The 24,819-nt window shown below is 40.0% G+C and overlaps 1 protein-coding gene across 1 annotated transcript; it reads right to left on the reverse strand.

Moving 5' to 3' along the window:
• Positions 1-1,262: 1,262 nt before the first annotated feature.
• LOC136678933 (low molecular weight neuronal intermediate filament-like) lies at positions 1,263-11,705 on the reverse strand. The gene is made up of 5 exons (XM_066657129.1): positions 11,543-11,705; positions 9,809-10,345; positions 6,343-6,660; positions 5,612-5,736; positions 1,263-5,373 (listed from the first exon to the last, which is right to left on the reverse strand). The coding sequence occupies exons 1-5, from the start codon at positions 11,639-11,641 to the stop codon at positions 4,812-4,814; spliced, it is 1,641 nt and encodes a 546-aa protein (XP_066513226.1). The 5' UTR covers positions 11,642-11,705; the 3' UTR covers positions 1,263-4,811.
• Positions 11,706-24,819: the final 13,114 nt, after the last annotated feature.

Below are 24,819 nucleotides of genomic sequence, written 5' to 3' on the forward strand. Positions count from 1 at the left end.
GGGTAGTGAGAGGGGATTCTCTTGAGCCAGTAGTGATGAAACCTGCTCTGAATTCATATGATTCAATTCTTTATTGTATGCTTTTTTTCGGCTGGAAGCTTTGCTGAGTCACTGTGCCCTGTGGAGGAGGAGGAGGGCACTGTGTGTGTGTGTGTGTGTGCTCTGTTCTGCAGCATCAGTCTGAGTAAACCTGCCTGTATTGTTGTATGTAAATGTGTGTGTTGGTTTTGAGTCATTATTCAGTTATTGTACATATTTGTAATGCTTACAGATTTGGGACAGAGAGAAGCACAAGAGCGAAAGAAACATGTTTAATTGGACAGAGATATGGTCTTCATTGTCCCAATGGGTTATTCTGGTTTATTCTGGTTTTACCATGTTAGAACAGGTTTGCACTAATTTATACAGGGAAATGCATTTTTATTTGGGTTTACCAAGTGTTTGTATGTTAATGAAGATTTGTACATGTTTTCAGAGATTGATACAGGTTTATTCAGACATATACAGGTTTGTGCAGGTATTTTTATGTTTTTGAAGTTTTACAGGTTTATCCAAGTTTGTTTAAGTTTATTACATTTTACATATTTTTAATGTTTTTGGTGGATTCCAGCAGACATTTCCTCACTGGTCCTGTGGGGATGGGGAAAGATGAGGTGAGAGTGTGCTAGCATGTAATGGATTTTTGGAGGCTCATGCATAATGAATCTGACCTGTCTTTCTTTTTGCAAACCCACAGACCAGGTGGAAGTAGATCATAAATCAGAATAGGTCCACAGTCCGGTCTGCATAATTACGCCTACGTTTACAGTTTAATTAATGGCAGATGAAGGCTGTTGCTGACCTTCCCTCTAAAAGACAGCCCACATGCGGAGCCAACAGGTGTTGGGTAAAACTGAGTCATTTCAACACAGGATTTAAGTGTATTGATGCTTGTTTGTGTTCGTGTGAGTTTGTGTGAGGTGAGACAAAGATTGGTCTGGATATTTTGAAGTAATCATACGTTCGCGTGAAGTAGAGATGTGCATATTATTATTCCTTAATTATCATTAATTCGTATAATTAATAATTATGTTATTCATTTTATATGTATTTAAGATTATATTCAGATGTGCTGTTATGAATCAAGTCATTGTAGTTTATGTCTTCAAAGGACTGTCAAACACACACAAAGACATGTACGCACAAAGTCACAAGTGTGCTTTTGTAGTTTAGAATGACAGAAAATAAAAACAGACAAAGATTTTGGTTGATAAATGGCTTTATTTGGCTTTAAGAACACCACTGTATGGAGATAGCAGCTTACATTGTTGCAGCAGATTAGCAGAATGGTGTCATCTCCCCTTAGCTCTCTCTGAAACCATGTGAAAATGCAAAAAATTGCAAGGACTCTATCGCAATGCTCTCATTAATTAAGGCAATTACAGTACATACATTATTTGTTTACATTGACAAAGCAAGTCTATCCCATCCTGTCTTATTTTGTCAAGCTCCAAGGCTCAGGCCATGCAAACAGACAAAAAAAAGAAAGAAAAAAAGAAAAATCTTGCTGTCAATTTAGTTCCCCTCCAGCTTTCATCAGAAACCAAGCCATAGACCATGTGCTTCAGTCCTCATAAGAGCATGCAGAGTTTATCTAACATTCATAATTCAGGAATGGGTCAGTTTTAGATGGCAAACCTATCACAACATTCAGCAGGACATAATCTCAAAACCACAACAAGAACATCACTGAAGAGTGATGAGGCATTAGAGTAATTCAATTCCCACCAAAAATATATGTATATATAAATAGAAAACTGACCTCACAAACCTTTTCTGTCACAGTCATTTAGAGTGTATATGGCACTTCTGAGTGTCTATGAAGGGTTGTCCTCAAAGACAATTTCAGTTATTGCTCTGTGGTAAGATGGTGCTGTCACATACAAAACAACTGAATACATTGAATATAAAGTGTGTTACACAACAGTTAATCTTTACTGCACAATCTGATTGGATGAAAAGTATGTGGTTAATTCTAATTACAGCACTCCCTTCCACTGTCTATCTTTCTTCTGCCATCTGCAGCCATAGCAAAGAAATGGACTTGTCAAGGCCAGCTGACATTAGATAGGAAACGGTGCTATTACATTGCCCTAGAAACATCACTGAATCAAAACAAACAACACACACAGGCCCACGTGAACACTTATGTCACTCTTGTAATTGTATGAACATAGGGACACAACCAAGACATAACTGTGTGGGGTGCTGCTATTTTTACATGAGAAAATCATCACTTCTCTGTCTAAGCTAACCTAATTGTAACTGTAACTGTAATTTTGCAATTCTGCGCTTGATTAGTGTGCGGCTGCCAGTCATGAAATTAGCAAACAACGTTTCTGCCATTCCCACACGTGACTGTGCTACGGTCTTATGCCTTATTTCTGTGCTAATGCTATGTTCAAAAAAACAGAGCCCACTGAAGGTTGATTTGACAGGCAAACAATGGGAATATTATCATTTGATTTCTCGTTCCTTTTAGCAGACCTACTCTTCAGCAATATATGAAACGGAACGAACTAAAAGTTAAAACAAATAAAACACAGTTAAGCCTGTAGACTTCCTGTAGGCAATCTCCAGCATCCCTATATACACCACATGCACATAAAGCCTTAGGAAGACTGAAGCAGAAATGGAAAAGGCATAAATAATGTGCAGGCTGGCACACCTTTAACTGCCCCCACACAGCTTCTTTACAGGAGGATTTATTTTTCCAAACGTAAAATTAGCAGGATTAGGAAGATAAACAGCAGCATCATTTCAAGTCTTCATATTCTCTAAGTGTTTCATTCCTGGAGGGGATGCACTGGATGCAAAATTCAAACCCATCTCTCAGATCCAATCCAAAGACAGTCCCCTGAAAACTGTTCATCTTTACATATTAAACATAGCCATTTGTGCTGTGATTACTGCAATAAAACTAAATGGGTGGATTATTTAGTGCTGGTTATGAAATTTGTAAATGGTGAGAAAGTGACAAAGTAGATTCAGTCAGTATATCTTTTATCTTGGTTAATAAATTGTACATTGAAACCGCAATTTGGCTACCACAGAAATAGACATTCATTTATGTGCACATCACTTTTCTAATACTGCAGAACAGGGGTGAATATTAGGGGGAAACTTCCAGCAAAATGGGGTGATCTTAAAGGTAAAGAGTGAATTTAAGAATGAACACTGGAGTACTTTTGTGAAATTTGGGGGAAACATTTGGTTCATTTGGTGAATATTATGGTGATCAGTCTGATATCTTGGCTGGTAACATTTACTAAAAACCCCAACAAAGCACCTGCTGTTATGTTTGAATCCATCAATGTCCAACTTGCTGTTTAAATCGTATAGCACCGTAAAGTTGGGACCAGAGAAGATGGTTCATTTCCTGTGGAGGTCAGTGTATATTTCCAGCCTAATATCATCACTCTATCCAGCACCATCTGTTAGGGTAACTTGTCACACTGATGTATGGAGTGACCAAGCACTGTGGTCTGCGAACCCCATTTCTCACATTAAAAACTGTTTTACCTCAGTTCTCAATGACCATTCATAAGTTTGTTGTCCTTAAAGTGTCATGAGTGTTTTAAGTGCATTAACTACTTACAGCTACATATAGCTGTGCACTCTTATCAAAAGGGGTTCTATACTCTTTAAATGTGACACAAAAGGTTCTTTGAGTAATAAAATGAAGCCAATATTTCTATAAATAAAGAAAGTTTTAAAGAAGCTTTCTATAACGTAAAGATTCTATGTTAATTTAGTCAGTCCCAGGCACACTCAAAAGAAACAAACATGGTTGTTCTATTTAAGAGTGTATGTATTGGCAAATTAGAATGTATTAGAATTATAGAACAATTTATCAGGGGTTTCAAACTGAAATTACCTGGTCTTTCCAATGAGGTGAAAAAATTCAGGGAAATAAATGTCCCAGATAAATTTGCATGTAGGAATTTTTGAATCGTCAGTTCCTAATATAACTATTCCCATTATTAAGGAACTCTTAAAGAATCCCTTTTTATAAGTGTGTACAGGGCTGCTTTTAAACCCTACCATACCCGGAAATATGGACAGATCAAGAGATGATGTGTGAAGAATGTGTGAGCGCACTTGCATGCGTGAGTGAGTGTTTCTGCTTGTGCGTATATATCGGAGGTCTGCACAGACAATAGATTCCTGACTGAACCCAACCCAAACCCACAACCTTGAAACTTGACCCAAATAGGCTTGACTGGAAAATGAAAGTATATATCTGTAATTTATAAACGTTATTTATTACAAATCAATACTTATAGATTTGCTGATTATATCTGTCATAGAGCCAGATCCACGCTATCCTTGTTATCTGTTATCTCCACTGTGCTAAAGTTCCTCTCGCTACTGCGGCTACTGCAGAAATTTGTGGGACACCTTGAGCAAAATACTCATTATGCTAGGATATTTTTTCTGAAAAGTGACATTTAATGTGGAAAAACCTACTCACCACAAAGGTACCTTCATCATAGACCAAAGCCTATAATCCTGTTGATCTTAAATTTATCTAGTGAGTGATAATCACTAATTAGAAAACAAGCCAAGCCTGAACTAAGCTTTAGGTCAAGCATGAAAAATCACTGAGATCCTGATCAGGATCCTTACATTCTGCTGGGCCTCAGTGGGCCTGGGTTGGGTGGTAGACCTCTAAATGTGCTAGTGTGAGGGTGCTTAACAGAGAGGTAAAGGAGATTACATTCCGGTGGAGAAGAGTATGAGGAGCAGCAGTAGCTGGAGCAGTAAAGCCTTTACTTGCTTTTGGCCACAGAGCCTTTATCTCCTTTGTTGTTCTCTGCCTTTTCGCTCTTGCTTTCCACCTTGTTGTTGTTGCCTTTGCTCTCACTCTTCTTCTCTTTCTCAGCTTCCTTCTCTTTCTGCTTATCACCTTCCTTCTCCTTCTTCTCCTCTTTCTCTACTTTCTCTTCTTTAACCTCCTCCTCTCCATTTGCCCCTTCTTCCTCAGCCTGCTCCTGTCCTTCTTCTTCTCCTCCTTCTTCCTCTCCTTCATCTTCTCCCTCACCCTCACCATCTTCTTCTCCTTCTCCTTCCCCTTCTCCTGCCTCTCCTTCATCTCCTTCTCCTTCTCCTTCCTCTTCTGCTCCTTCTTCTTCCTCTTTTTCCTCTGCTTCTGCCTCTGGTTCTGCCTCTTCTTCCTCCTCCTCCTCTGCCTCAGCAGGCTTGGTCACACCCCTCCTGTAGGAGCCCAGACTGAAAGCGTGTCCTGATGTATAAGAGAGGCCAGAGTAGGTGGGCTGGAGCAAAACCCCGCCCACAGAGCTCAGACGAGTTTCCTCACCCTCCAGCAACTTCCTATAAAGAGAGCGGGGAATTTTAGGACACTCAAAAAATGTTTACATCTTGGTATTTATATCATTTTCATGTTAAAACAGTTTTCAGATCTATTTTTAAATAGGGAACTTTTTTTGCTAGAATATGCCAAATCCATGTGCATTTTTAAACAGCTTATGTGGACAAAGCCTTATTGAAGGCAGTTTTTCAAACAATAACTAGAACACAAGAGCAAAGGAGGAATTGATTTCTTTTTTACCTGTAGGCAGCAATCTCGATGTCCAATGCCATCTTGACATTCAACAGGTCCTGGTATTCACGTAGGTGACGGGACATTTCTCCTTTAGTGCTGCGCAGTGCATCCTCCAGCTGCTGGATCGTCTCCTACAGCAAAACAACAGTTAAAGGAGCAGCCAGTCAATCTTGTTCACACTGTGAAACAATCATACTGACTCCTGGTGGCCTGTATGTGTCAGAAAATCTGTAACCATGGCATGTGCAGAACCTGCTAACTCACTGGTTAGCATAGCAAATTATGGCTAGTTTGTTAGCGTGCTGTTGTTAATGTGCAGCTGGGGGGAAATACTGTTGATGTAATGACTCTTTATCCACAGAGTTTTAGTAGGTAAGAGAGTGGAACAATGATAAATTCGAGTTATAAAATGCTGCCTACATAGTAAGCATTCTATATAGCACAGTTCAGAGATTTATATTACATCTGCTTTTGGAGGTTTGAATGCTAACTGCAGTGTGCCAAACTGCCACTTAGTAACAGTTGTAATATCCCTGATTGGCCATGGTTTAGAGTCTCCTTGTAAACAGGTTACATTTTCCCATTTAAACTAGGATATGAGGATAAAGTTGAGTTCTTTAAAATTGCAATTTCAATATAAAACCAGTTTATCTTTAAGCCCCAACAGCAAATACCAGATTTCTTACCATACTTTTTCATATCTCCCTCCTAGTCCGGTTTGATCTTTATCAGCTCACCTGCAGCTCACCAATCTCGTTGCTGTGGCGGTCTTCCATCTCAGCCATCTGCCTCTCAAGAGCCTCATTGTGGCCCCTGAGGGCCTCTATCTCCAGGGTCCGTGCTTGCACCTGTCTCCGGTACTCGCTTAGCTCGTCTTTGGCCTGTTTAATGGCGTCTGTGTTGCGGGACGCAGCCTCGGTCACACTGGTGAATTTGGAGCGGTACCACTCCTCAGCCTGCTGCTGATTCCTCATTGAGAGGACCTCGTACTGAGAGCGGATGTCCTTCAAAGCCACGGCCAGGTCCGGCTTACTCACATCCATCTCAACAGATACCTGTTCATCAATAACAGATTGAAGAAATGTGTTATTTTAGACAAAATGCATTATGTAAAATATGATATAATATCATAGACATCATATAGGAATTTCTAGTAAATCTCTGGGATGCAGTTTATGATGTTTCTAAATGTATAAAGCAATATTTACTCTCTAAACTTGGTTATGTTTTTACTGCATTGTCTTTTGTAAGTAAATGAGTAAATGAGTGTAAAACATTTTTTTTTATCTTACCGAAAATCTAGCTATATCCTGAAATATATATATTGTTCTAGTTAAATAGCTAAGTTATCCATAAATCCATAAAACAGGAATAAATATCTGCATATTTCTGTGCTGAGGTTAAGCTGCTGTGTTCATTCGATCTGATCTGATACTGATGCTATTGTGCAAACCAGATTTGCCCAAGATGAAGTTGCTGCATGCACCATCAAGCCTACTGATTAGACAGTGCCTGCATCGACTGCAGCTAGAAATCTTAACATACTCATATTAAATGCAATGATAAACATCTAACATTCAACACTGGTTTTCATATTTAATTCTCATTCTCACTCTGATAATGAAAATGGTTCATCTGTACACTTCTGCCCAAAGACAGACACTTCTCTTTATGTTCTTATACATTCACTGTTGTATACATATTGTAAATCCATAAATCTTTTATCACATTATTGTTTAGTTCTATGGTCATCAGAAGAAGATTCTTAAGGTTACTTCCTCAAGTTCTGAGGGAGATTTTCCTGCCACTGTTTGCTTCGACAATGCTCACATAGGATTAGGACCCATGTCTCTGTTAAACCTTTTTATGTCGCAAGTTCTGTGACAACAGCTTTGTAAAATTGAAGTTTAATGGGTTAAGTCACACGAATTTGCCATTAGTTTGTGTAATGGACTGAAAAGACGGCAGTTTTATTGAAGTTAAACCACAGAAAGCTTTAGTCAGATCTGCACACACAGGACAGACGCTGCTGATGGAATTTAATCAAATTGATGAGAAGTAAAAGAAGGGATCTGCTTCCCAAGAGGAAATAGATTGCTAGTTAGGGTTTTTAATTGAGTATACTCATTAAGTAGTAATCATATCTAAATAGCCAAAAAATTACAATATTTTTACATTTTTTTTTACGTTCCTAGCACTGTCTTCCATAACATTAAACAATATAAAATAAAAGTCATCAGTGTAGCCAATGTAGGTTAATATTTTTGACAAATTCTCAGGCCTTGATTAGCAAATCAGTCCTGAGGCATGCCACTAGCTGCAATAAGGAACTCTCAACTGAACAGTTTCCAAGCGTTGTACATTCTTCAAACCTTGTGCAGACATGCAGCAACCTTAGGCTTCTCTAAATTTCTGAAAATGAAAGTATTTTAAGAACTGGCAGTTCAGAGGAATTGTGAAGGTCATGAGGAGACCTGGAAGACTCAGAAAACTCTGTGCATGAATTGCTTGTATGTTGGTGAGTAAGGCTAATTAAAACCCCCATATCACTGCCCAGAACCTGCTGGAAGGTTTAGCTGTGTCAGAGTGGTGGTGCAATGCGTTGCTGCACAAAGTTTTCATGGAAGGGTCATAAGAAAGAAAACATGCTTATTTACTCTTCACAAAACTCGATGTTTGAAGTATGCTACAGAACATCTAGACAAGCCAGATGATTTATGAAAACAGAACTGTGATGAACCCGCAAAGAACCTACTGTGTTTGGAGTTGTTGCTTACAGTGGCATTGGGAATACTGCACTGGAGGCAGTAAGGCTGGGATTTCACAAAAATAGTCCTGAAACTAAGATGAAACCTTCTGTTAAAAGGCTAAAAGAAAACAGGAAATTTAAAAATTGCTTTTTAAAAAGGGTACCACAGAATTCTCTATGGACTACCTGAATAACACAAGGTGGATGTCTATCCCAGAACTACAGGGTATCTGCAATAAAGAGACTAGTTCCAAATACAAGAAGTGAAAGACTTTTAATTGCCTACAACAAATCTGGCAAACTGTAATCTTTTGATCAGGGCACTGTGATGATTTTATTATTATTTTTAATTTATTTTTTGTTATTTTACTCTTCCTTTATTAAAAATACAAATGCTGATCAAAGGTCTCTGAACTTCCGCATACAATTACATTTGGCTCTTTAACATTGACCATGACTGCTGTTAATTAATTATACATTCTCGACGGCATAACTGGCCCCGCCCTCCTGCGCTGTAATTGGCCACTTAAGTTCACCTCACGAATATCCCAGCCAAACGTAGCAGAGAGCCACACCTAAAATCCTGCGCTACTAAGGGAGTGCAGCAAGTTTACTGCTCCAATAACTCTCTCTCTCTCTCTCTCTCTCTCTCTCTCTCTCCACCCTGTGCTGTGAAAGAATGCTTTAAATTTCCTCGCTCCTCACTGTTTGCTGCAGTGCAGACTTCAGTCTATCATGACGAACCTCCCGCATCAATTAATTATTCACCCCTTCCACCCTAGTCATTACTTACAACCACACAGTCAACGCACATTGATTATTAATTACGCATGCGATTTATTATGATGAAGAAAAAAACGGTATTAAAGGATTCACTGACTTGTAATATGGAGGATAGAGCCTCTGTCTTTGCTGCTCTTGGCTCAGCTCTACAGAAACAGCACTATGTAACTTTTGGAGTAGGCTAGGTCTGTGTATGTATATTTCTATAGAGTAAACCGTTTTAAGCAGAACCACACTGAATAACGTCTTTTACATCTCATGCATCATGAGTTATTCCAAAATTGAACTAAAAGGGATTTTAATTAATAAACATTGCTAGTTTAAGCCTGTGTTTTAATGCAAAATATCTGCTTAATACGTACATTACACTAAATGGAATTTTAATAGCGACATTTAAATTGAAGTGTAAAAAAAACCCATCAATAATAACCACCTGGGAAACCAATGACTTTAACAGTCACCTCTGACATAATTGTAGCAGTCTGCCAACATCCTAACAACCACCTGGGATACAAGAAAATCAGTGATGCTACCTGGGACAGCATAGCATTTAGCTGCGCAAGGCTTGAGATCCTTAGCAATCATCTGGAATATCAAAGCAACCTCCAGTGATAACCTGGAATACCATAGCAATCACCAAACAATACCTTAGGTACCAATGTTGTTTTTACCTGTGAGGCCTGCAGGGAGGCCTGCAAGTCACGTAGCTCCTCCTCATGTACCCTCCTGAGGAAGTCGATTTCTTCGAGCAGCGTCTCCACCCTCATCTGGAGCTCACGGGAGGCAAGCCCTGCCTCCTGCGCCTCACGCCTGCAACTGCTGGCTGCACGCTCTGCCTCTTCACGCAGCCGCACCTCCTCACGCAGACGCTCCTCGGCACGCTGGAGTGCCTCGCCAGCCTGCTCACGCTCCACCCGAAGACGACTGGCGTCGCGAGCCAGCTCGTCGGCACGAGAATGCAGCTCACGCGTGCGTTGCTCGTAGAGGTCTCGTAGGCGCGAAGGCTCGCTGTGGCGCTCGCGCAGTGCTGCTGCCTCTGTCTCCAGTGCGCGGTTACGCCGCTCCAGCACACGAACCCTCTCGATGAAGCAAGCGAAGCGGTCATTCAAGCCCTGCAGTTGCTCCTTCTCGTTCGCGCGGACAATCTTCATCTCGTTGGTCACGGCTGCGGTGCGCGCAAGCTCCGCCGTTGTGCTATCCGGCAATAACTGCAGAACATATGATATTTTAATATAACTTTCTATTTGACTTTGTAAGGTGTTAATAGTATTAGGGCACAAAGTGTTTTTCATGCAAAGCACCAATAGTTTTTTAGTGATAGCAGCACCCCCTTGTGGATAATCTTTATCCTGCTAAAGGTGGATGTATTCATAAGCAGCAAGGCACTAATTAGAGCAAGTTTAACCAGAGCACAAAGCCACAATGCAGCACATAGGCCTCACACTGCCTCCTGGGGGACAATGAAGTTGAAATAATGCATGGTTCTAAGGAGAATTTGTAAGTTTAGACTGACTTTAAAATGCCACATTCATATTATATTTAAAAATGTTTTAAATTTCTAAAAATGTTTAATTTTAGATTTTCTGGCAATGTGTTTTTAAAATGTAAAATATTTATTTATTTATTAAAATAATTATCTTTATTGTTATTATTTTAAAGTTTTCTTTATAATTTGAATATTTTGATTCCTCTAGTTTACAAAGCTCAAAGGTGAATGCATATCTTTAGATAGAAGCTAGTTTGCATATTGTTGTTCCTTGCACCTTAATAATAATGATGATGATAATAATGATAATTAGTATTATGATTTCTCTATTCAAACTAATTAAAATAAACCTTCATTAAATTGGAATATTTAAAGATGCTTACCTTAAACACTGAGGCATATCTTGGTTTTGGTTACATGGTGAATATGTGAATATATTCTATTATTTTTTAAATATATTTATTTTTAATATGATTACATTTTGAATATTCAAACTTTTGGAATATTCCATTAACTCTCATGACTATCTGAATGTTTAAACATTCTGACAAGACTCTAGGTGACATGTGTCATGATCTTTAGGAGAATTAATCATTTTGGAGAAGCTAATTTACAATTTGCTGTATATTGTCTCCAGACTGCATATATTTCACTGGTCGCACGGTAAAGAACATTCTCCCAGAATCCTGGGATCTTCGGGTATTAGGAGAATGTATAAGGATTACAAGATTGGAAAATTCTGATCTCTTTTTAGATTTAATTGTTACAGAATTCACTTCAACCTTCACGAACATTCTAACTGCAAATATAGCCAAGATCAGTCAAAGTTATTTCTCGGTTTAAATAAATGAATATATAAGTGATTAAATAAAGACCCTAACTTTAATTCGAATAATCGAACATTCGGAGTCGTCCTTACCGGCAGCCGGGGGCTCCTGGTGCGCGCAGACATCCGAGGAGCCTCAGAGAATATCCGCCGGTACGAGCTGCTCGAGTACAGATCACCGGAAAAAGTCATGACTGCGTTCTCCTTCACAGATGCTAGGAGGAAGAGAAAGAGGGATGGAGTGACCGAAGTGAAAGAGAGGAGGAACAAGCGCCTTCTCCTGTCCCATCCGGACCCTCCTATATATATCCCTGGCGCGTCATTTGACGCAGAGACGCAATATCGGCAGAGAGAGCGAGAAAGAGAAAAGGGTTGGTGGGGGGCGCTAGATAAATAAATAAATAAACGGCCAGCACGCGCACTCAGCTGCACCCCCGCCTCCCTCCCAACCCCAAAGGAGCCAAAGTAGCGCACGTCCACCTTTATTTACCTAGCTGCACACACAAACATACACATACGGGTATACCGTTTGAGCGATATACATGGTGAGATAATGTAAATAATATTGGTTATCACTGTTTGTTTGTTTACGCTGGGCTAATCCTTTTTTGTTTGGGAGAATGCATGTGTTTCAGCTGTGTTGTGATTCTAAGGAAGTTCATAGATCTACAGGGAACAAAAACAAAGGTGATGCTTCCTCAGCTGCTGCACTTGCAGGTTTCTCTCCTGTGAAGAATCGAACAATGCGGAGCCTCTGACTCTGCAGGCCTCCCCCCCGCCTCCCACCTCTCACTAACTGTCCTCTGCAGTGGCTGAATACAGAATGAGGAAAAAGCTGACCCTGAAAATCTCCTTCCCTGCCCCAGCCACACCCGCAGACACACAGCTGGACACACAGTGAGGGTTAAAGTACTCCTTTGCTCAGGAAAATAAATCCATTATTATTACAGTAAATACGGTACAGGTTAATAGTTAGTCTTAGTTATATACGTCCTTCATTTAATAAAATCAGCTGTTGCAATTGAAACTGTAAAAATACATGTGATGGCCGAACACAATATATAACCAAAAATACAAACTAAAAATAATAATAAAAATAATAAATTCCCACAACCATTTTTGTTCCATAAGCTGCTTTTCTTGTTACTTACTAAAATTCTTGTAACGAGATTTTATAAACAGTTTTAAACATGTTTGTGCCTAGATTTCACCCAGCACCAGATATATAAACAAATAAGTTATAACATGCTAATGGCCACCTTGTTTCCACACCCATATTGGTGACATTTGTAGTTCTACAGGGTGAGTCCAAAGTCACAGCACACCCTTTTATTTCTTTTTTGATATGCTACATGACCACCTTCCAATTGGAAAAACTTGCCCTTGATCCAATATGGCGGCTTTCAAGATGGTGGCCATATTCCCGACATATACTAAAAGATAGGCCCCTCACCCATTACTTACTGGGGTATTCAGAAAAAATGGCGTCCTGTGACTTTTGACTCACCCTGTACAATCAGACACTGTAGTCCATCTATTGCTCTACATTCTTTGTTAGCCTTCTTTCAGTCTGTCGAAGCACTCCATAAGGCCACCACAGTGCATGTTTTGTATGGTGAATCACTTGCAGTGACAGATGTAGGTGGTGTGTCCTAATATCTGATGTGTTGCACTGGTACAAGCGGATCAGACATAGCAGTGAGCAATGTCAACATTTAAATATTAATACACAATTTTACAGCATATTTTGCATTAGTTTGTTCAATCTTTCACAGTTTACATTCACTAAGGTGAGTGTGCAGACACTAATTTGTTCCCTGTTATGCCTTTAACCCAGAGGGCCACATCTTCCATAATGTATTCATTTTGACACCCCTCATCTACAGTTTGCCAGGAAATTAATTTTCTCGACTCCTGGAATAAAAGTGATACAAAGATTAAAAATGGATGAATACCTCCTCAGCCAGCATTTCATCTATTATCAAAGGTATTTTTAGGTAGATTGTCTTAGCTTCTAGTCTTCTGTGAAGTCTTTAAATGAGATATTGAAACTGTTCTGTGAAGATTTGAGGGCATTCTGACCTTAAGATTTGATCACAAAAGCCACTCATCCCAGTGGCATGGAAGTATACTCCATCCATAGGCTCCAGAGACTGCAGTCCCACTGCCCTGCAGCCTGTTTCTTGGCATTGTGATATAGAGCTCATGTGTGGCTGCTCCAGAACTGAATGGGTGCATTTGAAAGTAGCTGAATACTGTAGATATAACAGTGTATACAAACCCTTAGACTCTCCATTTGGCTCTTCCTAGCTGCATTTTGTCATTGGTCCCCACAAAGACCTTAAAACACAGGCAGACAGGCACACGTGCTGGAGATTAAAGGGACATGTCATAGCTCCATACACAGATATCCTATAACACAGATAAAGGAGAGATATAAGAAGGGAGCATTTTCAGTGAATCTGCATCTCTCAGCACTTTTTCCAGATGATTCAGCATTATGAGCCTTTGGGGGGTTGTGTGCCGAGAGGAAGGTTATGCATCCCTATTGGTGCTCTAGGTGTTAAAGCGGTGATGGGGAAAGCAGCCACGCCTCACTATAGCCATAATGACCACCCTTCTGCCCCCACACATTGCAGTCACTCACTATATCAAAACTCAGCGCTCCTCAAACACCTCAGGCAAGCTGTTTCAGTCCCACTTGGGTGAGAGCTCCAGCAACACAATCAGGCAATCAGGGCGATTTATTTATGTAAATGTTAAAAAAAAAAACTACTATTACTGCACAGTATGTGTTTGTCATCCTTTAGTCCTTCATTAGTGAACACAGTTTGAATCCACAACCCCAGAACCCTGGAGCTATGTGAGTAATGACAATACTACACAAGATGTAAGTATTATGTCCAAACATTGTTGGTTATTTATGCAGATTTATACATTCTTAACCATTTGTAATATGATTTCTAAATGCTGTTGTTGTGTTTGTGTGATATGTAGGTATAAGGTCATATAACAATCTTAAAATTCAGAGATTTAGCACAGTGCTTTTAAAATAGTCACTGAAACCTGCACTGAATCAACAATGATGCTAATTTCATTGACACCAATGCTGACATGCACGTTTACATTTGCGACATATGGCACACGCCCTTTAGCAGAGGGATTTATAGTACAGTTACTAATCACAGTACAGGGAAAGACAAATGTTGTGTTATGAATCTTGCTGAAGGACTCTTATTGGTGTAGTGCAGTGAAACCCTGCTCTGCCATTTTGAAATCTGCTGAATAGTTTTAATTAAAAAGTCGTCAGTGTAATGGATGAGATTGCGCCAGTTAAAGTGAAGGCTATGTTTTGCAAACAGAAAGCACCACGGAGAAATGCTTCTGTTGTTCAAATCCAAAAGAGGGAATGTTCAGTACTGTAAACAGTGAAATTTTAATTGACACAGTTAGTCATCTCAAATCATCCTCTTGCAGTCAGACACACTACCAACCAAATTTTTAAAGAGTGTGTTTCACAATATAGCACCAGACCTACTTCACATTGTTAGCTCTTCACTCATGTCAGGGGTCTTTTTGAGCTCACTAAAAACTCCAGTTGTAAAGCCTCTTCTAAAAATGAAAAATGTATAATCATCAAATAAGTAACTACAGGCCAATTTCTAATTTACCGTTTATTGGTAAAATAATTGAGAAAATTTTCTGTTTTCAGGCAAATCACTAGTTTCTTGTCCATAAACAGTAGCCTAGACAAATTCCAGTCCGGGTTCCGGTCTAATCACAGCACTGAGACTGCTCTAATCAAGGTAATTAATGACATCTGCTTAAATACGGAGACTGGAAAGGTATCTCTTCTATTACTTCTTGACCTTAGTGCAGCCTTTGATACCATTGACCATAAGATTCTTATAGATAGACGCAGAAACTGGGTTGGACTCTCAGGAACAGTCCTGAAGTGGTTTGTTTCTTACCTGGAATGCAGGAACTACTTTGTAGAAATATAAAATAATATTTCAGAGAACATGCCAGTGACCTGGGGTGTCCCCCAGGGTTCTATTTTTGGTCCACTTTTATGTAATTTATACATGCGTCCTCTTGGCCAGATTCTACAGGACTATGGGCTGTCCTATCACAGCTATGCAGATGATACTCAGATTTACATGGCTCTGTCCTCAAATGACTGTGGTCCAGTTGGCCCATTAAGCAAGTGCCTTGAACACATCACTAACTGGATGGGGCACAACTTTCTGCAGCTGAATAAAGATAAAACTGAGATTATACTATTTGGGAACAGCAATGAAAGACAAATATTGGCTGCGTATCTGGACTCGAGGGCCCTCAAATCTAAAGAACTGGCTCACAACCTTGGTGTATTAATGGACTCAGATCTCAGTTTTATTCTCAGGCTAAAGCGGTTACTAGATCAGCATTTTTCCATCTTAAGAACATCAGTAAGATTAGAGAAACTTATCCTGGCTTTTATTTCTAGCAGAATTGATTACTGTAATTGTCTCTTAACTGGACTTTCAAAAAAGAGCATTAAACAGCAGATTCAAAATGCAGCTGCCAGAGTTCTCACTAGGAGCAAAAGAAAAGATCACATCACCCCCCATCCTCAAATCCTTACACTGGATACCAGTCTGTTACAGAATAGACTTTAAGGTGTTATTACTGGTCTATAAATGTATTAATGGGATAGGACCAGCGTATTTATCAGATCTGCTACAGAGATATGAGCCGAGCCGAGATCTCAGATCTTTAGGAATCACACCAAATCAAATCAAATTTATTTGTATAGCGCCTTTTACAACTGACGTTGTCACAAAGCAGCTTCACAGTTTCAAAACAGAACATTTAAATCAAAGCCCAATGCGAGCAAGCCGAAGGCTAGTCCGTTAGTCCTGCCTCAGGTGAGAATTAAACATGGAGAAGCAGCGTTTAGCTCCTATGCCGCTCATAAATGGAACCAGCTGACTGAGAATATTAGAAGAGCCCTGACTTTAGACACTTTTAAATCATTTTTAAATCATTTTTAATCATTTAATCATTTTACTCTTTTTGTGTATTTCCTTTTACTGCAATATATTTTATTTTTATTCTTGCTTTTAATTTAACTTTGTCTTCTGTAAAGCACTTTGAATTGCTTTTGTATGAAAGGTGCTCTATAAATAAACTTGCCTTGTCTTGCCTCTTTGCTGCAGTACCAGCCTACACTCTTTCGGTGAGGTTAGCTGTTGGAATATTGCTGGAAGGATTTGATGGTATTCAGACAAAAGAGCATTAGTGAAGTCAGGAACTGATGTTAGAGGCTCTATACCCCTCTAGCCCAATCTTGGCACTTGGCATGCTGACCTTAGGTTCATGCCTGGCTGCTTCAAAGCTGCTCTCGTGCTTTTTCTGTGGAGAATACACAAGCTGAGTGTTTCTTGTGGATGTAAAGTACCCTATACATTCCAACATTTTAGAGATTCAGTTTAGAGAATTTAGCTCTTGGTCCTCATGTTTGGAATGAGAGAAAGCAGAAATGATATTTGAATGATTATAATAGCAATGATGTTTTGATTGTTGATTTTAAAGAAAGCAGCAAAGCTAATAGCGCACATGGCTAATCAGCTGCTGCAAACAAATTAATATAATAAATTAACTTTAAATAACCGGCGGCACGGCGGCGCAGCAGGTAGTGTCGCAGTCACACAGCTCCAGGGGCCTAGAGGTTTTGGGTTCGATTACCGCTCCGGGTGACTGTCTGTGAGGAGTTGGTGTGTTCTCCCTGTGTCCGTGTGGGTTTCCTCCAGGTGCTCCAGTTTCCTCCCACAGTCCAAAAACACACGTTGCTGGTGGATTGGCGACTCAAAAGTGTCTGTCTGTGTGTGTGTGTGTGTGTGTGTTGCCCTGTGAAGGACTGGCGCCCCCTCCAGGGTGTATTCTTGCCTTGCGCCCAGTGTTTCCAGGTAGGCTCTGGACCCACCGCGACACCGAATTGGATAAGCGGTTACAGATAATGAATGAATGAATGAACTTTAAATAACCCAGCTTAATTTTTTTAGGTGAAACGTCACCTCTTTTTAAAGCCAGGTTTTAATTTTTAAGGATTCCCTCAAGTGAAAGTCAGACATGGCTACAAGCCTTTGTGGTGTTGTTTATTAGCTAGAAGACATATCATACACCATGACTGAGCCCTTCCAGTTTGAAACTGCTGTGTTCCAAACTTTCAAACAGCTGTGTTACATTCATCATAAACCTAAGGAACAGATCCTGTCATCTTGTGGGGCATGGAGGAGCTTTGGAGCAGCAGGTGAATGGAGTAGTGTTGGGTGGAGACAGGGGCGGTCACTTATTGCATGTTTATACGCGTTTTGTATTGCATTCATTCACATGAATAAATTCCAAAAAGATGTAGAGTTACATCTAAAAGAATTACGGTATTCTTTTTGTAATTCATTTCTAAAGAGATTTTTTAGAAAAGAGGTGAGTTATGAGGGGTTTAACTGATGATTGGGAAAAGGCTTTAAGCTGAAACATCACAGTAAAGTTGGGGGGATAGACAGACAGACAGACACACAGACAGAAAATCGTTCCCCAAATCCGCCACTAGAGGACACACTCTGCTCAGCTGAATTTAGATTGTGGGCGAAAGCAGAAATGAATTAATAGCCGTGACTATTCCGCATATTGTCCACCAGAGGGCTCACATTTCCACAAACGGAAGAGTGCTCTTTGTAAGGTGCAGGTGAAAGGTTTCTGTCGCGTAAACAACGACACTGATCATTTTAACAGAAAGATCTGCGTTAGTGGAAGATTTCTCCATCATCCCACAATTTCTGAAAAGCACTGAACAGCGGCTTCAGAAAAAAGTCCCTATTCAGGACAAACTACAGTTACTGCTGCAGAAAGTGATTTTAATGTAGCATAGACATAATGTGCATACACACTGGTTACTACAGATACAGTCCATATATAAAAACCAATCTGCTAAATACATAATTTATTCCAAGTACAAAAAAAATAGACGTATAACGTATTTTACATTTTTTGTGTAAAAACACAGTTGTTGTAAATTAAAAAAATATATAATGTAGGCCTTTTTCTACTTCATGTTTTTTTTATATAAAAATGTATCAACAATTTTTAATATGCCAAAACAACAAACAATATTTTGTGATTATTTATTATTATTACATTTTTAAAATATAGTTTTTCTGATTGAACAAGTTTCTGCTCCATAAAGTGGACCCCCCACACTGGGGCAGCCATGATTAAAATACAGCACCAACTGCAATGAAGTTGGGACGTTGTGTAAAACATGATTAAAAACAGAATACAATGATTTGCAAATCCTTTTCAACCTACATTCAGTTGAATACACTATAAGGCATGAAACAGATAAAGTTTTCTTTTTCTTTTTTTTCATGTATTCACTCATTTTGAATTTGAGGCCTGCAACACGTTCCAAAAGAGTTGGGACAGGGGCAATAAAAGACTGGGAGAGTTGAGGAATGCTCAAAAAACAACAGTTTGGAACATTCCACAGGTGAACAGATTAACTGGAAACAGGTGAGTGTCATGATTGTGTATAAAGCAAGGATGGGGGAGGTTCACCACTTTGTGAAGAACTGTGTGAGCAAATCGTCCAACAGTTTAAGAACAACTGTGCAAGTTACCCATGCCAAGGGCACTAACACACACCCATACCATCAGAGATTCTGGCTTTTTATTTGCAAAAAAATAATAAAGTTTATCCTTTTGAACATTAAATATATTTGTAATGTATTCAATTGAATATAGGTTGAAAAGTATTTGCAAATCGTTGTATTCTGTTTTTATTTATGTTTTACACAATGCCCCCATTGAAATTGGGGTTGTAGGTTCACTGCAAAATCTCTGACATCCTCTAGGTATCAGTAAAATGACTGTCTCATAATTTGAAGAATCACTAGACAAAATGGCTGCCTGTATTTAAATCCAATATAATATTCTGTCACTGGATAAAGTGGACAATGTTCCTCAAAATGTTCTGAAAATGACATCAATGACATCTGTTGTAATAATTAATAATATGTGATTTCATCCACCATTTTTCTAGTTTTTCAGTCTCTTTCTAGTAGTATATATTTATGCTTCATAATCATTTGGCATGAGTACACACAGTTAAAACATCATGTCGTTTGGTCACTTCATCCATCAGCCCCATGTCCTCTCATATTAGACATATGGATCCACAATAATAATAATAATATTAATAATAATAATAATATTTGACTTGTCTTGTCTACATATAAACAAACACACCTCAAGGAAAGACACACGCACACACAAACCTTCTTAGAAGAGGGAGGGTGTTCATGACTCAGGGAATCACAGGTAAGGCCACTATCCAGGTCAAGGCTATTATTATCATCACTCACACACACACACAAACACACACACACATGCACATCTACCTGCCTGCCGCTCCCAGCCCCTTATTACCAAGGTAAGGCTGAGAATAAAAGCGGATCATGCAGAGAGGGAACTCCTCTTCTTAATCCGCTGTTATGTTGTTAAGGACAGCTCGGGCACGTTATGTAAATATAGCCTGATGCCTGCTTCTCAAATAGGTCACCACAGGTCAGAGGTGCTGGAGCCGTTCTCTCGGCAGTCAGAGGCCATTCAATAATACACACTGTAAGGACTTAAAAAAAACTCTTACACCAGACTCCATTTCCTGTGCAAATATCAGAGACCACACTTAATAGTTCATTTCTGTTTACGGAAATATGTCTAAAGACCCTAAGAACAAACTGGAGGGAAAAACATACCTCTCCAACACAACTTCAAAAAGCAATTAGGAGCTAAAGAGAAACTAAGACTCTTAACAACCATGGAAGACCTTTAGTCCTCATCAGACAGAAAGTATTTAAGCCTTTCATCAGGCTCCACTCTTGCTGAAAACATCCACTGGTGTTTGTACATGTTTTTTTCCACAGTGACTTGAAAAACACAGCACTACGTGGCTGACAAGAAGCCAGTACTAACAATAGAATATATTCACAAAAGGAGATTTGTAAGTCAAAGAAATTTGTGGTGTTCTCAGAACAATGGACTAGCCACCCCTGAGCCCAGACCACAACATCACTGAAGTACTTTGGGATTACTTGGATTTTAAGAAGCAGAACATGCAACCAAACACCAAGAATGAACTTTGGGGGTGTGGAAAATGTCCCTGTGCATTTCTTCGAAAACTGCAAGCAAATTTTGATGTGACACTAGGGTGACCAGACGTCCTCTTTTACCCGGACGTGTCCTCTTTTTTAGACTTTCACAAATGGCTGGGATTTTGTTTTTCTGGAGCTTACATAGAATTTTGAGAAGCATTTCATTCACAAACTAGTCCCGCCCTCCCCTACTCCGTATGGTTCGCTTGAGTGAGAAGGGGGCGTGGTGAAGTAGCCTAAAATCTTCGGATTGGACGGTCTGACTGTAGAGCTACCGTTATTGGTCGATAACCTTCTCTGTAAACATTTAATTGGTCAGTCTGCACGTCAGTAGTCCTTGTTTACGTCAGGCAAAACTCATGTACCTACCCTCATCTCGAGCACCTATGCCGAAACGTAAATGTAAGTTCTCGGGTTAATTAAAAAAGAAATTTCCATGTTTTGTGTAGCAAATAAAGGTGTAAAGGACCTAAAAGCACACATAGGTTCGGCTAAGCATACAACGTCCTCCCCCGGAGCGAGGTTCGAATCCACAACCCCAGGGCACTGCTGTGTTTAATTAACTTTAATAAGCAACACAGACTGACCACACACTGGGGGTGGAGAGGGGCGGTCCTGACAAATGAAGAATAGGGTGAGAGCAGGGCGAACATGTAACATGTAAGTATACAGAGCACCAAAAAAATGCAGCCTATAATTGTAGTTAGTGGAGCTGAAAGAAGGAACAGCAAGTGAAGAAACAAGAAGGGAATGTCAATGCTATAGCTGACTGGTGTAAATCATCTTGGTTTTTAAGCTTCTCTTGGCTGGAAACTAAATAAATGACTGTTTTGTGTGGCTTTAGCACTATTTACTATGGCTGTACTATTTACCAAATACTCAGACTGTTCCTGGGACTTATCTGCATGATGTAGACCACGTCTCTCCTCCCCCGCCACTCTCTTTTTCTCATCGCTCTTTCTGTTCTACTCCCCTGAGAGCACAGCCCTCATCCTCTCTCTCTCCATCTGCTTGCCTGCGGCCCCATGGTGGCTCCTCCATCTTGTTTCCTCACAGGCAGAGCAGGATGGAGGCAGGTTGCCCAGTTTTTCTGACCATGGAACGGTTCAGCATCATATGGCCAGGTTGAGTTTGGCCATATGTGCATGTGTGTATGTGTGTGGCAATGATTGTACGCAAGTCTTGTGGCAGGTCGTGATCCTGTTCCTCATGTTAATACGAGAACGCTCAGCTCTTTCATGTTCCGTGTGTGTATATATGTAGCACACCTGCTGTGAAGCACAGCTGCACCCCTGGTGATATGGCGTTGTGTTGGAACTACAACTCATTTGTGCATTTTAACGCACAATTAATGATTATATGAATTAAAAGCATAATAAAATCTTAAGCATGGCCTGTGTTAAACAATTAAACAAACAAACAAACAGTAAAGCAAATGTATTTAGTATATCAACAAAGCTAGTCATTTGTCCAGGAGCATTAAAGCATTGCATGCAACTGAATGTATATCCAGGGCCTGACCTGAATTGTGTGACCCAGTGTGTGTGTGTGTGTGTGTGTGTGTGTTGTGTGTGTGTGTGCATGTGCGTGTATATATCTTTACAGGCCACAGAGCCGAAGGTCGTGTTTAGCTTGCTGCGGGATAAGCTGCAGGATTTGACTAATCTGACAGCACGGGGAGAGGGGTCAAATACACCCGGACTAACAAAGACATGCTTCCTATGATGACATGGAGTAGCAGTGCCCACATAAAACTAAAGGTATAATGGCTACAGTTTGGACTATTGCTATAACACAACATTGTGAAATACATCACACACATGTCCTCAAGTATCCTTTCCAGACACCCAGTCTATGCCTTTATTTCTTGTATAATCTCCATAGAAACACAGGGACCAATGAGGTGCTCTGGAAAGGCCACATGTGTTCACAAGGCCCAGGTTGTCGTGTAAGTGTCATCTTAAAAGGGAATAAAAGTATTGGATTGTACAGCAGTGGGACTGTATTCTCTGGACTGATGGAGCTCCATCCAGAACTGACTTTCCAACCTTAGTACTTGACCTCACTAGTGCTCAGTTGCTGAATGTAATTACATCTACATCCTTGTAGAAATGTGCCAACATCTGGTGTAAATCTTTCCCAAAGGAGGAGAAGCTGGAGCTGACAGCTTCCCAGAAATTTAGTTCTGACGAATATATTCAAACCCGTATTTGATAAAATACACCTGAGGTGGAGCAGAAGGTCTAGGTGGGGCAACTGACACAATACCCCTATATACACCTTCACATCCATTCATAGGCCTCTTCAAATAAATGCTATATTTCTTTGTAATGCCAATCCATGTGGATTTAGATCTGATTTCTGTGATTTATGAATGTGTGTGTTTTGCTTCAGCCAAAACGTACGTGAAATACCACTTCAGTATCAGCCCACATTGACATTTCACTACAATAAACATGCGTTATCAATGCAGAGAACTAGTCGAGGAGATATTTTGCTGCATCCAACAATCCTAGCCCAAGCATTTTGCCAGCACAACCTTCTTTGGCACCACCAAACACATTTCCTCGTGTTATGTATCTGTTATATAATGGCCTTTTCATAGAAAAGCCCTAAAAAGGGTTGAGAGGAGAGAAGGGGGCGGATAAGAGGCCATTATGGTGCCATCGCAGCATTATGCCTTTACGATAATTATCTACCCCAGGCCATCTGAACCCTTCAACCTCTTGCTCGCTTCTCTCCCTCTCAACAGGCTGAGCAGGCCTTATTGTCCTCCACATACTTTCTCCACATTAGGCACTGATGGACGTAGGGCTGTGTTGTGAGTCAGTTTTGTAACAAAATGGTAACCTACAAAGAGAATGAAAAACATAACTGGTAATGTACGTTCAGGTAATAACACTAATTGAGACCACAACCATATATCGGCCATTTTTGATAAATTAATTCTTTAATGAAGGAAGGAAGAATTGGTTCTTTGATGCAAATAAACAAGTAAGGCTCAATTAATGTATGAATTCAAGGCAATCCAAAGTATTTTTCTATTTCTATTTTTATTTATTTTAAATAAAACATTCTATCAGTATGCTATGTTTCAGTCAAGTGACATAAACGAACTTTTTCGATAGTGATTTTCTAATCGATTGTAAATCCAGTGTATGATGCATAATTGATATTCAAACCAACCATTGCTAACTCAGAGCTCCGGTGATCACACAATGAAAGTAGAGAAAGCTTGAACATGCTTCTTGCAGGACATACATGTTCAGATGTCAGAATGTTGGCTGGCTTCATGTCACTAGATAGATCGATGTACTTGGAGGAGAACACTAACTGCCCAGTTCTGTTAACTAATAGATGCCTGCATTGGGATGCACCATGCGGAGTGAAAGGGTTGGGGGGAGGTTTTGTTGGCCATCAGCCCAAGGAGCGTTTAAGCTCTTCAAACAGCTCAAGGCAATGTTACGAGCTGTCGTTGTGAATCCAATAAAAATAAATGTGAAAGCTACCATAACTTCAGCGGTTTTACAAGCGGTGAGTTTGTGTATTAGCTCTGCATTTTGTGGTGATTGACAGGTCTCTAAGGCCAATCAGCACTCTGTGGTTTTACCCGTCATAATTTAGTACCGGCTCAACTCGAACAGGGATTGAACAAGTACCGGGCTCCTGGGACCAGGTACCAGATTTGGCCAGTGGAATAATCGAGTCGTGTAGGTTCTGTGACGTGGAAAAGTGCTATTCACAATAGGACCAATTGAGGCAGTTCTGCTGATTGGCAGCCTGTTACACAGTTGTTTTTGGAAATATTTTCCAGATGTGTCAGCTCAGTTTCTACGTGTGTTTTAATACAGCAGTTCAGTTATAAAAATGCAGGCCCAGGTGTGATCTTGTAATGTGTGTAATCTGTTTTTACTTGGTGCTGGACATTAATTGGGAAATTTCAGTTTGTTCCTACTGTAATTAGTCTACATTCTTAGCTGTAGTGTAGCTGTTTTGTGATCACATCTGACGTCTTGAGTCCATCCCATAATTATGAGTCCTTTCATCCAGTTCAGGGTCGTTGACCCAGAATCAATGGGCGCAAGGTGGGAACACGTCCTGTAAGGGGAGCCAGTCCTTCACAGGGTGACATACACGTTCACACCTATGGACACTTTTGAGTAGCAAATCCACACC

The sequence above is a fragment of the Hoplias malabaricus genome, chromosome Y (assembly GCF_029633855.1).
Source record: "Hoplias malabaricus isolate fHopMal1 chromosome Y, fHopMal1.hap1, whole genome shotgun sequence".
Lineage (NCBI taxonomy): Eukaryota > Metazoa > Chordata > Actinopteri > Characiformes > Erythrinidae > Hoplias > Hoplias malabaricus.